Source organism: Corythoichthys intestinalis, chromosome 6 (genome assembly GCF_030265065.1).
Source record: "Corythoichthys intestinalis isolate RoL2023-P3 chromosome 6, ASM3026506v1, whole genome shotgun sequence".
Lineage (NCBI taxonomy): Eukaryota > Metazoa > Chordata > Actinopteri > Syngnathiformes > Syngnathidae > Corythoichthys > Corythoichthys intestinalis.
The window spans coordinates 51,744,799-51,759,012 of record NC_080400.1 but is presented as its reverse complement, the minus strand read 5'-3'; the positions used below and the strand labels follow the sequence as shown (position 1 = coordinate 51,759,012).

Below are 14,214 nucleotides of genomic sequence, written 5' to 3'. Positions count from 1 at the left end.
CTCATCTCTGAACTTCTGAAACTTGCTGGTGTTTCGAAATTATTAGAGTCAAGATTTCATTTGAATAATTAAACTAGTTTTTCACATAGAAGGAATATAAGCTTAGAAGTAGTGTTGTATCACCTGTCTTTATGGTTTACTACAGTGTTTGTTTGTAAATATGTTTTATTTGAAGGTGAACTCCATAATTTCTACTGCTCGCGAGTTTTTTTTTTTCTGTATTTATTTATTTTACAGTAACTCATGATCAGTCAGGATCAAGATCAGTTTTCCATTAGGTGTTAAAATGAAGTGTATGTTTTACTTTACAAAATGTGCTTTTTTGCCCAAGTGTAACCTTTTAGTTTTGTAGTGTGTAAAATGTAGTGTGTGAAGTGTATGAAAAAGACAACTGACGTACTAGAAATAACATAGAACTTGTTTAATAGATTCAACACATGAGTAAAGTGAGATTTTAATCAAAATGCCATAGCGGTAAAAGATTTAACATAACAAACAATGTCAACAATTGTGATAATCACTTATCGAACATTAACAAATGAAAAACATAGAACTATTTTTCTAATTCAATGTCCTGGGATTGTTCTTTTCGTTTGCGGTAGAGGAATACGGCAAGGACAACTGTGACAATGAAGAGTGTGGTGATAGTGACAACGATTGCAGCAACTGCCGTGGTTGTCAGCAATCGTGGACTGCTCACATTGTTGGCCAGGGGCAGTGAACAGTCCAGGTGAAGGTCACAGTGTTTGGTGCCCACCATACTTTCCACCGTGCAGCGGTAGCTTCCACACTCCCGCTCGGTGATGTTGAAATGCAAGGTGGCTCCTGTGGGGTCGACAATGGCCTGTGTAGGCAAGACCTTATTTCCGCTGGTCTTGGACCAGATGTAATGCAAAGGTGGGGTGCCTTGCAGAGAGCTGCATTTCAGCGTCATACTGTTGTCTTCTTCGTCCACACTGCACAGAGGCTGCCTGGGTGCCTCCATGACTGTCAGGTCTAAGATCTTCTTGTCCAGTTCTGGTAACTTCTTCACCAGAGAGCGGTACATCTCCGTGTCTGACGGACGTACATCTTTGATAATGATAGACGCGTCTCCATTTTGGGGATCGGCTGATGTGAAGTGGACCCTCCCCTCCATTGGTTTGTACAAATCGGAATACAAGCGGCCGCCAGTAAACCAAATGATGGGTTGCTCCTCTCGGTCTGCAGACTCGATACTCCACAAGACCTCCGTGTACTGCTGAGAGTCCACGGTGTGAGTGTACGCACAGGGTAGCTGGACACTTGACCCCCTGGCAACGTAGTAGTGGTTCATTTCCTTCTGGAAACGTAGTAGTGGTTCATTTCCTTCTGGATTTCCAGAGGGCATGCTGGACAAATGTTGAGAGACACTCCCAGGAGGACAGAAGGCCAAAGGAAGTGCCACATCATCACCATGTATACACCTGCAAGTAAAAGAAAAAAACATACTGGAATTATTGAAATGTATTTTAGGATTTTTTTCTCTCACTATAAAGCATAGACTTCACATCAGCAATCATGTTTTCATTATAAATGTAAAAAAACAATGGAAAACAGTACTGACATTGACATCAGTTAAATGTATTTTACCTCGATACAAGTTTAAATGTTTTCAATCATTCATGTTTACACTTTAAATAAAAACTACACAATTGAGGACAGCATTTCCCCCCCCCAAGTGTTAAAATAAATGGAAAACACATAAACACTGCCATCAATAACATGTTTTTTTTGCATGATTACAAGTATAAAAGTTATCAGTCATCTATGCTTAGACTATCAAATGAAATTAAAAGAAAAAAAAGTTAACACTGCACTATTCAGCTTATGTGGAAACATGATCAATACAAAACACAATTCCAATGTCTCTCAAAACAAGTAAATAGGTTTTCTTACTTGCTTATCTTTAGGAAAGAAGATGCACACCAACGACTTGTCTGCTTCTTTGGCATTTGGTGTAGAAATTCATAACGAAAAAAACACTTATATCGGGAAGAGAAGATCAAAGCATCAAAGAGTTGAAAGGGGCCTGTCATCGTGACGTCACGCTATTTGTTGACACGCCTCCGCCGCCATGACAGACGGCTTCGTGTACCGCAACTTCCGCTTTATTTCCGCACTTGTGCTCGCGTTTTCCGGTTTACACGTGCTCTAAATGTCGACACTAGGACGGATAATGGCCTTAAAAGTGTAATTAAACGCACCTTAAACTTGAAGTGTGGACAGGTATCAAAAATTAGTCGCAAAATACCCTGGAGAAAATTATCTGTCCTAGTATAGACATCAGGGCCATGGGTTTTCCTGTTTACACCACACACACCTCCAACAGACAAACAAAAACGCTTAGAAGAAACATGACAGAATGCACAATGTGATCGCATGAAAACTCCAAGTCAAAGTTATTTGTATTATAGCCATTACTTTGCACAATGTCGTACTTTTGAATTCTATATCTATGACAATCAGTATGTATATTTTTTAAGCAGTTGCATGGTCATGGTCTAATTTAACCAAAAGAGGGCGACATAACAAACTCAAAATTTTACTAGCGAAATATTTTTATGTTTGCATTCAGCCACCCCAACACACACATACACCTACGCACCCACTCTCTTACGATCACGGGGCTTTTCAAAGAAATGTCAAATCTCTCAATCTGACTCCAAATCAAGGGATTTTTTTCTTATTAAACAGCTTCAGAGACCTATACCCAAGAAGAAACTCATTCATCCGATGTTCAAAACAAGATTTTCTTTGAAAGTATCTGCATTTGTGAAGAAAAAAACAAGTATTACAAATCACATTGATCACATAAACAAATATTTATTTGTGCCAAACATTTCAAACTTAATTGGATCCACTGTCCACTTTGAAAGATCAATTTGTTTGGACTGAAACCAGCTCTGCATATCCCTCCAGAACAATTGCACTATATCACACTGAAAAAAAACAAATGTTCAAGATTATCAATGTCATTTTCAAAAAAACACAAAACAATTGTGCACAAAATAAAAAATTTAAGATCCTAGGAGTCTATTACCTGTTTGTCGCATGCATATAGGCTGATATTTGTTTCATCAGAAAATACGTTTTCTAAAGTTAAGCATTTCAAATTTACTTCTGATGGCACTAATAGCCTATCAGCCCCAAGAGAGCATCCATGAATAGACAATAATAGCACTTTCATTAGTGGATGCTGAATTCCTTACAAACACTGCAAGTCAAGTATTATTTATGTTCATGGCCCTCAACCACAATAATGTCTTTGTTGGGGCACGGGATGAATTTACTTACCTTTGGTACCTGAATGTTCCTGTGTCTACCGTGCGCAGTGTCATCAATAAGTGTAAAGCCCACTGTTACAAACCTCCCTAGATGTGGACGGGAAACAAAAATTGACTAGAGATTTCAACCAAAGAGTGTGCGGATGTTGGATAAAGAACCTCGACTAACATTCAAACAAGTTCAAATTGTCCTGCAGTCCGAGAGTATAACATTGTCAACCCGTACTATCCGTTGGTGTCTGAATGAAAAGGGACTTTATAGTAGGATACTCAGGAAGACCCCACTTTTGACCCAGAGACCAAAAAAAAAAAAAGCCAGGCTGGAGTTTGCCTAAACATACCTGAGAAAGCCAAAAACATTTTGGAAGAATGTTCTCTAGTCAGATGAGACAAAAGTAGAGCTTTTTGGGAAAAGGCATCAACATAGAGTTTACGGGGGGGATGAGGCCTTCAAAGTAAAGAACACGGTCCCCAAAGTCAAACATGGCGGAGGTTCCCTGATGTTTTGGGGTTGCTTGGCTGCCTCTGGCACTGGACTGCTTGACCGTGTACATGGTTTTATGAAGTCTGAAGACTGCCAACACATTTTGCAGCATAAATTAGGGCCCAGCGTGAGAAAGCTGGGTCTCCCTCAGAGGTCATCGGTGTTCCGGCAGCAGGACAAGGACCCAAAACACACTTTAAAAAGCACTAGAACATGGTTTGAGAGAAAGCACTGGAGACTTCTAAGGTGGCCAGCAATGAGACCTGACCTGAATCCCATAGAACACGTGTGGAGATATCTGAAAATGGCAGTTTGGAGAAGGCACCCTTCAAATCTCAGAGACCTGGAGCAGTTGGCCAAAGAAGAATGGTCTAAAATTTCAGCAGAACGTTGTAAGAATCTCATTCATGAATACCGGAAGGGGTTGTTCGCAGTTATTTTGTCTAAAGGTCGTGCTACCAAGTATTAGGCTGAGGGTGCCAATACTTTTGTCAGACCCATTTTTGGAGTTTTGTGTAAAATGATAATGATTTAATTTTTATCGGTCTCTTTTGTGTTTTTTAATTGCAAGCAAAATAAATGAAGCTATTACTACTAAAGCATTTGTAATTGCAATCATTGTCTGGGAGAAATTAAGCATTATCTGACATAATTGCAGGGGTGCCAATACTTTTGGCCAGCACTGTATATAGTAATGGCTGTATTGTGAGATGGTGACCCGGCTGACGTCACATTCGCATTCTTCCTCAATCCAGGAAGTCACTCATTTTCATGGTGCGGGATTCAAAAAATTGAATTAACAAATCGATCACGTCCACACACATCTAAGTGGTCCATTTCATTCAGGAGCATAAAATACCGCATGAAATATGATATAAACATGCTGTCATAGGCACTTTAGGCCTTTTCTGTTACATACAAAACAATGTTAATACAGTTATACTTGATTTATTTTAATTATATTATTATTATTTAATGATACGATTATATAAATTTATCGATATTACCTTTTTCTCTTTAACATTAAAAGGACAAAACAATAAGCAGAGGTGTACTTATAATAATGAAAAAATTATGAACAAATGATACTATTTACAGTTGTTGCAGAGAGTTGGGGGGCGCGAAACACGTCTTCCGGGGGGAGGGCGTAACAGAAAACAATTGAGAAGCACTGGCCTCAGACAAGATGGAGGAAATTATGAACAGTTTACATTGAATGGCAGTACAAGCACATAATATTCAAGCTTCCACAGAGGTAAAAGAAATTCCAGTAAAAATTCTCTTAAAATGAAGGAAATTTATTTGGAATTATTTAGAGGCAGCTTATATGGTTGCAGGTCTGTCTTTAGGTCTCGGATGCTTTTTACTCTTAATTGAGTTTGCAGGTTATAGGACACATGAAACGTGGAAACTTTTAAATGATTTGTTTTACTTTTTAATTAACAAATACATTTGATCGGGAATGCGACGACTTTTTACATCCACGGTATAATAATAAAATGCCAGTACCAAACTTTTTATTTTTTACTCATGATCAAAAGACAGTTTGTGTATAATCCAACACTTAACACATAAACCTTTCAAATTGCTAAATCTGAACAATTTGGAGATTAAAAAAAAAAAAAAAGTCCCTCAAAAATAGATAATAAATACATCTAGCTGTTTTTTCAAAGATAGCACACCCAATTTTTTTGCTCATGAGTGTCATGTGAGTGAGTGTTGCCTCGGGTTTTCAATAAATTACTTATGAACTAATGTTTAATAATTGCAATAAAAAACAATTAAAAAATAACTACTGATTTGCTGCTGCGTGGGAGTCTGGCCTCTTAGAGGCAGTGTAGCGCACATATTATTAAAGTCAAGATTTAATTTTATTAATTTAACTAATTTTTCTAATATTAGGAGGAATATAAGCTTGAAGTAGTGTGGTATTACCTGTCTTTATAGTTTACTACAGCGTTTGTTTGTAAATATTCTTTATTTGAAGGTGGACCCCTCCATAATTTCTACTGCTCCCGAGTTTTATTTATTTTTTTACGTATTTATTTATTTTACATTAACTCATGATCAGTCCAGATCAGTTTCCCATTAGGTGTTAAAATAAAGTTGATGTTTAACTTTACAAAATGTGTTTTTTCCCCCAAGTGTAACCTTTCAGTTTTCTGTCAATTTGGCCAGTTCTACAATTTCTACATTTACAGTACTGTATAAATGTATAAAAAAACACAACCGACATACTAGAAATAACATAGAATTTGTTTAATAGATTCAAAAGTGAGATAAAAATCAAAATGCCATTGCGGTAAAAGATTTAACATAATAAGCAATGTCAACAATTTGTTATCAAACATTAACAAATGAACAACATCAAATTATTTTTCCATTTCAATTTCCTGGTGCTGCTCTTTTCGTTTGCGGTAGAGGAATACGGCAAGGACAACTGTGACAATGAAGAGTGTGGTGATAGTGACAGCGATTGCAGCAACTGCAGTGGTTGTCAGCAGTTGTGGACTGCTCACATTGTTGGCCAGGGGCAGCGAACAGTCCAGGTGAAGGTCACAGTGTTTGGTGCCCACCATACTTTCCACCGTGCAGCGATAGCTTCCACACTCCCGCTCGGTGATGTTGAAATGCAAGGTGGCTCCTGTGGGGTCGACAATGGCCTGTGTAGGCAAGACCTTATTTCCGCTGGTCTTGGACCAGATGTAATGCAAAGGTGGGGTGCCTTGCAGAGAGCTGCATTTCAGCGTCATACTGTTGTCTTCTTCGTCCACACTGCACAGAGGCTGACTGGGTGCCTCTATGACTGTCAGGTCTAAGATCTTCTTATCCAGTTCTGGTAACTTCTTCACCAGACAGCGGTACATCTCTGTGTCTGACGGACGTACATCTTTGATGATGATAGACGCGTCTCCATTTTGGGGATCGGCTGATGTGAAGTGGACCCTCCCCTCCATTGGTTTGTACAAATCGGAATACAAGCGGCCGCCAGTAAACCAAATGATTGGTTGCTCCTCTCGGTCTGCAGACTCGATACTCCACAAGACCTCCGTGTACTGCTGAGAGTCCACGGTGTGAGTGTACGCACAGGGTAGCTGGACACTTGACCCCCTGGCGACGTAGTAGTGGTTCATTTCCTTCTGGATTTCCAGAGGGCATGCTGGACAAATGTTGAGAAACACTCCCACGAGGACAGAAGGCCAAAGGAAGTGCCACATCATCGCCATGCATACACCTGCAAGTAAAAGACAAAAACATACTGGAATTAGAAAAAAAAAATCCTAAAATAGATTTGACTATCACTATAAAGCATAGACTTCACATCAGCAGTCATGTTTTCATTATAAATGTAAAAAACAATGGAAAACAGAATAACACTGACGTCAGTTAAATGTATTTTACCTTGATACAAGTTTAAATGTTTTCAATCAGTCATGTTTACACTTTAAATAAAAACCATACAATTGAGGACAGCATTTTTTCCCCAAGTGTTAAAATAAATGGAAAACACATAAACACTGCCATCAATAACATGTTTTTTTGCATGATTAGAAGTATGAAAGTTATCAGTCATCTATGCTTAGACTATCAGATGAAATTAAAAGAAAAAAAAGTTAACACTGCACTATTCAGCTTATGTGGAAACATGATCAATACAAAAAACACCACAATTCCAATGTCTCTCAAAACAAGTAAATAGGATTTCTTACTTGCTTATCTTTAGAAAGGAAGATGCTCACCAACGACAGCAACACTTGTCTGCTTCTTTGGCATTTGGTGTAGTAATTCATCACGAAAAAACAACTTATATCGGAAAGAGAAGATCAAAGCATCAAAGAGTTGAAAGGGACCTGTCATCGTGACGTCACGCATTTTGTTGACACGCCTCCGCCGCCATGACAGACGGCTTCGTGTACCGCGACTTCCGCTTTATTTCCGCACTTGTGTTTGCGTTTTCCGGTTTACACGTGCGCTAAACGTCGACACTAGGACGGATAATGGCCTTGTATCAAAAATTAGTCGCAAAAGACAAACAAAAACGCTTAGAAGAAATATGACAGAATGCACAAAGTGATCGCGTGAAAACAAGGTTATTTGTATCATAGCCACTACTTTTCTCAATGTCGTACTTTTGAATGCTATATGTATGACAATCGGTCTGTATATGTTTTTTAAGCAGTTGCATGGTAAATGGTCTAATTTATCCAAAAAAGGGCGACATAACAAACTCAAAACTTTCTTTACTAGGGAAATATTTTTATCTTTGCATTAGTAAGGGGGCCGATTCTAAAAATTGCTTCCGTTAAGACTGTTGTGAATTCCCTGCTGTGAGGGCTGGACAGCGAACGAGCTGCCTCGCTTTGGGACGACTGTGTTGCTGCGCATGCGCAGAGTATTCTTAAAAAGACCGCGGTTGAGGGAAAAAAGTTCGTCCTCGGCCGAGTATTAAGGCCATTATCCGTCCTAGTGTCGACATTTAGAGCACGTGTGAACCGGAAAACGCGAGCACAAGTGCGGAAATAAAGCGGAAGTTGCGGTACACGTCCCGAAGCCGTCTGTAATGGCGGCGGAGGCGTGTCAACAAATAGCGTGACGGCACGATGACAGGCCCCTTTCAACTCTTTGATGCTTTGATCTTCTCTTCCCGATATAAGTTGTTTTTTTCGTTATGAATTTCTACACCAAATGCCAAAGAAGCAGACAAGTGTTGCTGTCATTGGTGTGCATCTTCTTTCCTAAAGATAAGCAAGTAAGAAAACCTATTTACTTGTTTTGAGAGACATTGGAATTGTGTTTTGTATTGATCATGTTTCCACATAAGCTGAATAGTGCAGTGTTAACTTTTTTTCTTTTAATTTCATTTGATAGTCTAAGCATATATGACTGATAACTTTTATACTTGTAATCATGCAAAAAAACATGTTATTGATGGCAGTGTTTATGTGTTTTCCATTTATTTTAACACTTGGGGGAAAAATTGCTGTCCTCAATTGTATAGTTTTTATTTAAAGTGTAAACATGAATGATTGAAAACATTTAAACTTGTATCGAGGTAAAATACATTTAACTGATGTCTGTGTTATACTGTTTTCCATTGTTTTTTTACATTTATAATGAAAACATGATTGCTGATGTGAAGTCTATGCTTTATAGTGAGAGAAAAAAATCCTAAAATACATTTGAATAATTCCAGTATGTTTTTTTCTTTTACTTGCAGGTGTATACATGGTGATGATGTGGCACTTCCTTTGGCCTTCTGTCCTCCTGGGAGTGTCTCTCAACATTTGTCCAGCATGCCCTCTGGAAATCCAGAAGGAAATGAACCACTACTACGTTTCCAGAAGGAAATGAACCACTACTACGTTGCCAGGGGGTCAAGTGTCCAGCTACCCTGTGCGTACACGGAGGTCTTGTGGAGTATCGAGTCTGCAGACCGAGAGGAGCAACCCATCATTTGGTTTACTGGCGGCCGCTTGTATTCCGATTTGTACAAACCAATGGAGGGGAGGGTCCACTTCACATCAGCCGATCCCCAAAATGGAGACGCGTCTATCATTATCAAAGATGTACGTCCGTCAGACACGGAGATGTACCGCTCTCTGGTGAAGAAGTTACCAGAACTGGACAAGAAGATCTTAGACCTGACAGTCATGGAGGCACCCAGGCAGCCTCTGTGCAGTGTGGACGAAGAAGACAACAGTATGACGCTGAAATGCAGCTCTCTGCAAGGCACCCCACCTTTGCATTACATCTGGTCCAAGACCACTGGAAATAAGGTCTTGCCTACACAGGCCATTGTTGACCCCGCAGGAGCCACCTTGCATTTCAACATCACCGAACGGCAGTGTGGAAGCTATCGCTGCACGGTGGAAAGTATGGTGGGCACCAAACACTGTGACCTTCACCTGGATTGTTCGCTGCCCCAGGACAACAATGTGAGCAGTCCATGATTGCTAACAACCACTGCAGTCGCTGCAATCGTTGTCACTATCACCACACTCTTCATTGTCACAGTTGTCCTTGCCGTATTCCTCTACCGCAAACGAAAAGAGCAACACCAGGACATTGAAATGGAAAAATAATTCGATGTTGTTCATTTGTTAATGTTTGATAACAAATTGTTGACATTTTTTGTTATGTTAAATCTTTTACCGCAATGGCATTTTGATTTTTATCTCACTTTAATCTCACTTTTGAATCTATTAAACAAGTTCTATGTTATTTCTAGTATGTCGGTTGTTTTTTTTTAAATACATATATAAATTTAGAAATTGACAGAAAACTGAAAGGTTACACTTGGGGGGAAAAAAAGCACATTTTGTAAAGTAAAACATCAACTTTATTTCAACACCTAATGGAAAACTGATCTGGACTGATCATGAGTTAATGTAAAATGAATAAATACGTAAAAAAATTAATAAAACTCGGTAGCAGTAGAAATTATGGAGGGGTCCACCTTCAAATAAAGAATATTTACAAACAAACGCTGTAGTAAACTATAAAGACAGATGATACAACACTACTTCAAGCTTATATTCCTCCTAATATTAGAAAAATTAGTTAAATTAATAAAATCAAATCTTGACTTTAATAATATGTGCGCTACACTGCCCCTAACAGGCCAGACTCCCACACAGCAGCAAATCAGTAGTTATTTTTTAATTGTTTTATTTTATAATGTTATAATTAAACATTAGTTTCATAAGTAATTTATTGAAAACCTCAGGCAACACTCACTCACATGACACTGATGAGCAAAAAAACTGGGTGGGCTATCTTTGAAAAAACAGCTCGATGTATTTATTATCTTTTTTTGAGGGACTTTTTTTTTTTTTTTTTTTTTAAATCTCCAAATTGTTCAGATTTAGCGATTTGAAAGGTTTATGTGTTAAGTGTTGGATTATACATAAACTGTCTTTTGACCGAACATGAGTAAGAAATAAAAAGTTTGGCATTTTATTATTATACCGCGGATATAAAAAGTCGTCGCATTCCCGATCAAATGTTTTTGTTAAGTAAAAACTAAAATAAATTATTTAAAAGTTTCCACGTTTAATGTGTCCTATAACCTGCAAACTCAACTAAGAATAAAAAGCATCCTAGATGTACAGACAGACCTGCAACCATATACCTGTAAGCTGCCTCTGAATACCGTAATTCCAAATAAATTTCCGTAATTTTAAGAGAATTTTTACTGGAATTTCTTTTACCTCTGTGGAAGCATGAATATTGTGTGCTAGTACTGCCATTCAATGTAAACTGTTCATAATTTCCTCCATCTTGTCTTAGGCCAGTGCTTCTCCATTATTTTCTGTTACGCCCTCCCCCCGGAAAATGTAAATGTTTCGCGCCCCCCCAACTCTCTGCAACAACTGTAAATAGTATCATTTGTTCATAATTTTTTTATTATTATAAGTACACCTCTGTTTAATGTTTTTTCCTTTTAATGTTAAAGAGAAAAAGGTAATATCGATAAACTTATATAATTGTATCATTGAATAATAATAATTAAAATAAATAAAGTATAACTTTATTAACATTGTTTTGTATGTAACAGAAAAGGCCTAAAGTGCCTATGACAGCAAAAAGCATGTTTATATCATATTTCGCGCTGTATTTTATGCTCCTGAATGAAATGGACCACTTGGATGTGTGTGGACGCGATTGATTTGTTTATTCCATTTTTGGAATCCCGCGCCATGAAAATGAGTGACTTCCTGGATTGAGGAAGAATGCGAATGTGACGTCAGCCGGGTCACCATCTCACAATACAGCCATTGCTATATACAGTGCTGGCCAAAAGTATTGGCACCCATGCAATTCTTTCAGATAATGCTCAATTTCTCCCAGAAAATGATTGCAATTACAAATACTTTGGTAGTACTATCTTCATTTATTTTGCTTGAGTAACGGGTACAAATTGTATCCGTTGTGGAACGTGGAAACCTCCCCGCCGATTTATTCATGTAAGCTCGAGCCAACGGCACAGCCGTTAGCGTCCTTCCAAAGGTCTGATACATGAATAAATCAGCGGGGAGGTTTCCACGTTCCACAACAGATACAATGTGTACCCGTTACACTTGCAATAAAAAACACAAAAGAGACTGAAAAAATAAAATTTAATCATTGTATTATAGTTCATTTTGCTTACACTTATACAATACAAAGAGCGTGACGTCATGATGACAGGTCCCTTTGAACTCTTTAATGCTTTGAGCTTCTCATTCCGATATAAGTTGTTTTTTCGTTATGAATTAGTACACCAAATGCCAAAGAAGCAGACAAGTGTTGCTGTCGTTGGTGTGCATCTTCCTTCCTAAAGTTAAGCAGGTAAGAAATCCTATTTCCTTTTTTTGAGAGACATTAGAATGTTAAGATGACTGATTAAAAACATTTAAACTTGTAACGAGGCAAAATACATGCAACTGATGTCAGTGTTATTCTGTTTTCCATTGTTTTTTACATTTTTAATGAAAAAATGATTAGTGATGTGAAGTCTATGCTTTATAGTGATAGAAAAAAACCATAAAATGCATTTGATTAATTCCAGTATGTTTTTGTCTTTTACTTGCAGGTGTATACAAGGCGATGATGTGGCACCTCCTTTGGCCATCTGTCCTCGTGGGAGTGTTTTCAACATTTGTCCAGCATGCCCTCTGGAAATCCAGAAGGAAATGAACCACTACTACGTCACCAGGGGGTCAAGTGTCCAGTTACCCTGTGCGTACACTCACACCGTGGACTCTCAGCAGTACACGGAGGTCTTGTGGAGTATCGAATCTGCAGACCGAGAGGAGCAACCCATCATTTGGTTTACTGGCGGCCGCTTGTATTCCGATTTGTACAAACCAATGGAGGGGAGGGTCCACTTCACATCAGCCGATCCCCGAAATGGAGACGCATCTCTCACCATCAAAGATGTACGTCTGTCAGACAAGGAGATGTACCTATGTCTGGTGAAGAAGTTACCAGAACTGGACAAGAAGATCTTAGACCTGACAGTCATAGAGGCACCCAGTCAGCCTCTGTGCAGTGTGGACGAAGAAGACAACAGTATGACGCTGAAATGCAGCTCTCTGCAAGGCACCCCACCTTTGCATTACATCTGGTCCAAGACCAGTGGAAATCAGGTCATGCCTACACAGGCCATTGTCGACCTCACAGGAGCCACCATGCATTTCAACATCACCGAGCGGCAGTGTGGAAGCTATTGCTGCACGGTGGAAAGTATGGTGGGCACCAAACACTGTGACCTTCACCTGGACTGTTCGCTGCCCCTGGCAGTGAGCAGTCCACAATTGCTGACAACCACTGCAGTCGCTGCAATCGTTGTCACTATCACCACACTCTTCATTGTCACAGTTGTCCTTGCCGTATTCCTCTACCGCAAACGAAAAGAGCAATCCCAGGACACTGAAATAGAAAAATAATTCGATGTTGTTCATTTGTTATTGTTCGATAAGTGATATCACAATTGTTGACATTGTTTGTTATGTTAAATCTTTTACCGCTATGGCATTTTGATTTAAATCTCACTTTACTCATGTGTTGAGTCTATTAAACAAGTTCTATGTTATTTCTAGTTCGTCAGTTGTCTTTTTCATACACTTTTAAATGTTGAAATTGACAGAAAACAAAGGTTACTCTTGGGGAAAAAAAGCACATTTCATAAAGTAAAACATACACTTCATTTTAACACCTAATGGAAAACTGATCTTGATCTTGACTGATCATTAGTTACTGTAAAATAAATACAGAAAAAAAAGAAATAAAACACTCGAGCAGTAGAAATTAAGCAGGAGTTCACCTTCAAATGAAAAATATTTACAAACACTGTAGTAAACCATAAAGACGGGTGATACAACACTACTTCAAAGCTTATATACCTCCTATGTGAAGAACTAGTTCAATTAATAAAATTAAATCTTGACTTCGATCATGTGTGCTCCACACTGCCCCTAGGAGGCCAGATTCCCACACAGCAGCAAAGCAGTAGTTATTTTTTAAATTGTTTTATATTGCTATTATTAAACATTAGTTTCATAAGCAGGGGTGAAAGTGGCTAGAATTTCTTGCCGGAACTCTCTGACGTGAAGGTCGCCACTGAGCAAGAACTTTTATTTATTTATTTCATTTTTTTCAGACCTCTTAAACTACTGAAATGTAAAGAAAACTTTTTTAGCAGTTATTTCTAGAACACACAAAAACACAGATTTTCATTCAAAATTGTATTTTTTCAATGACTTGCAAAATAAAAGATAACAAAAACAGCACTAACCCCAACTTCCATCTCCTAATTTTTATTTTCCCTCATTTCCTCACATACTAAATGCCAAATCTCAATTTTAACTACTTAAGAACATAGGATGTATAAAAAACTTGAAGTTAATGTAAACACTTAAAAAAAAAAAAAAATTTTTTTAT

The 14,214-nt window shown here is 38.3% G+C and overlaps 4 protein-coding genes across 4 annotated transcripts; 2 read left to right on the top strand and 2 right to left on the bottom strand.

Annotated features, from left to right (window-relative positions):
• Positions 1-553: 553 nt before the first annotated feature.
• Positions 554-2,004, bottom strand: LOC130917100 (coxsackievirus and adenovirus receptor homolog). Its single transcript, XM_057838187.1, has 2 exons — positions 1,918-2,004; positions 554-1,445 (listed from the first exon to the last, which is right to left on the bottom strand). The coding sequence occupies exons 1-2, from the start codon at positions 1,971-1,973 to the stop codon at positions 554-556; spliced, it is 948 nt and encodes a 315-aa protein (XP_057694170.1). The 5' UTR covers positions 1,974-2,004.
• Positions 2,005-6,161: 4,157 nt separating this feature from the next.
• LOC130917099 (coxsackievirus and adenovirus receptor homolog) lies at positions 6,162-7,660 on the bottom strand. The gene is made up of 2 exons (XM_057838186.1): positions 7,530-7,660; positions 6,162-7,024 (listed from the first exon to the last, which is right to left on the bottom strand). Exons 1-2 carry the CDS (start codon positions 7,645-7,647, stop codon positions 6,162-6,164), a joined length of 981 nt encoding a protein of 326 aa, XP_057694169.1. The 5' UTR covers positions 7,648-7,660.
• A 203-nt stretch (positions 7,661-7,863) lies between these two features.
• LOC130917844 (coxsackievirus and adenovirus receptor homolog) lies at positions 7,864-9,846 on the top strand. Its single transcript, XM_057839579.1, has 2 exons — positions 7,864-8,539; positions 9,008-9,846. The coding sequence occupies exon 2, from the start codon at positions 9,084-9,086 to the stop codon at positions 9,738-9,740; it is 657 nt and encodes a 218-aa protein (XP_057695562.1). The 5' UTR covers positions 7,864-8,539; positions 9,008-9,083; the 3' UTR covers positions 9,741-9,846.
• Positions 9,847-12,087: 2,241 nt separating this feature from the next.
• On the top strand, positions 12,088-13,249 carry LOC130917842 (coxsackievirus and adenovirus receptor homolog). Its single transcript, XM_057839577.1, has 2 exons — positions 12,088-12,120; positions 12,365-13,249. The coding sequence occupies exon 2, from the start codon at positions 12,465-12,467 to the stop codon at positions 13,218-13,220; it is 756 nt and encodes a 251-aa protein (XP_057695560.1). The 5' UTR covers positions 12,088-12,120; positions 12,365-12,464; the 3' UTR covers positions 13,221-13,249.
• Positions 13,250-14,214: the final 965 nt, after the last annotated feature.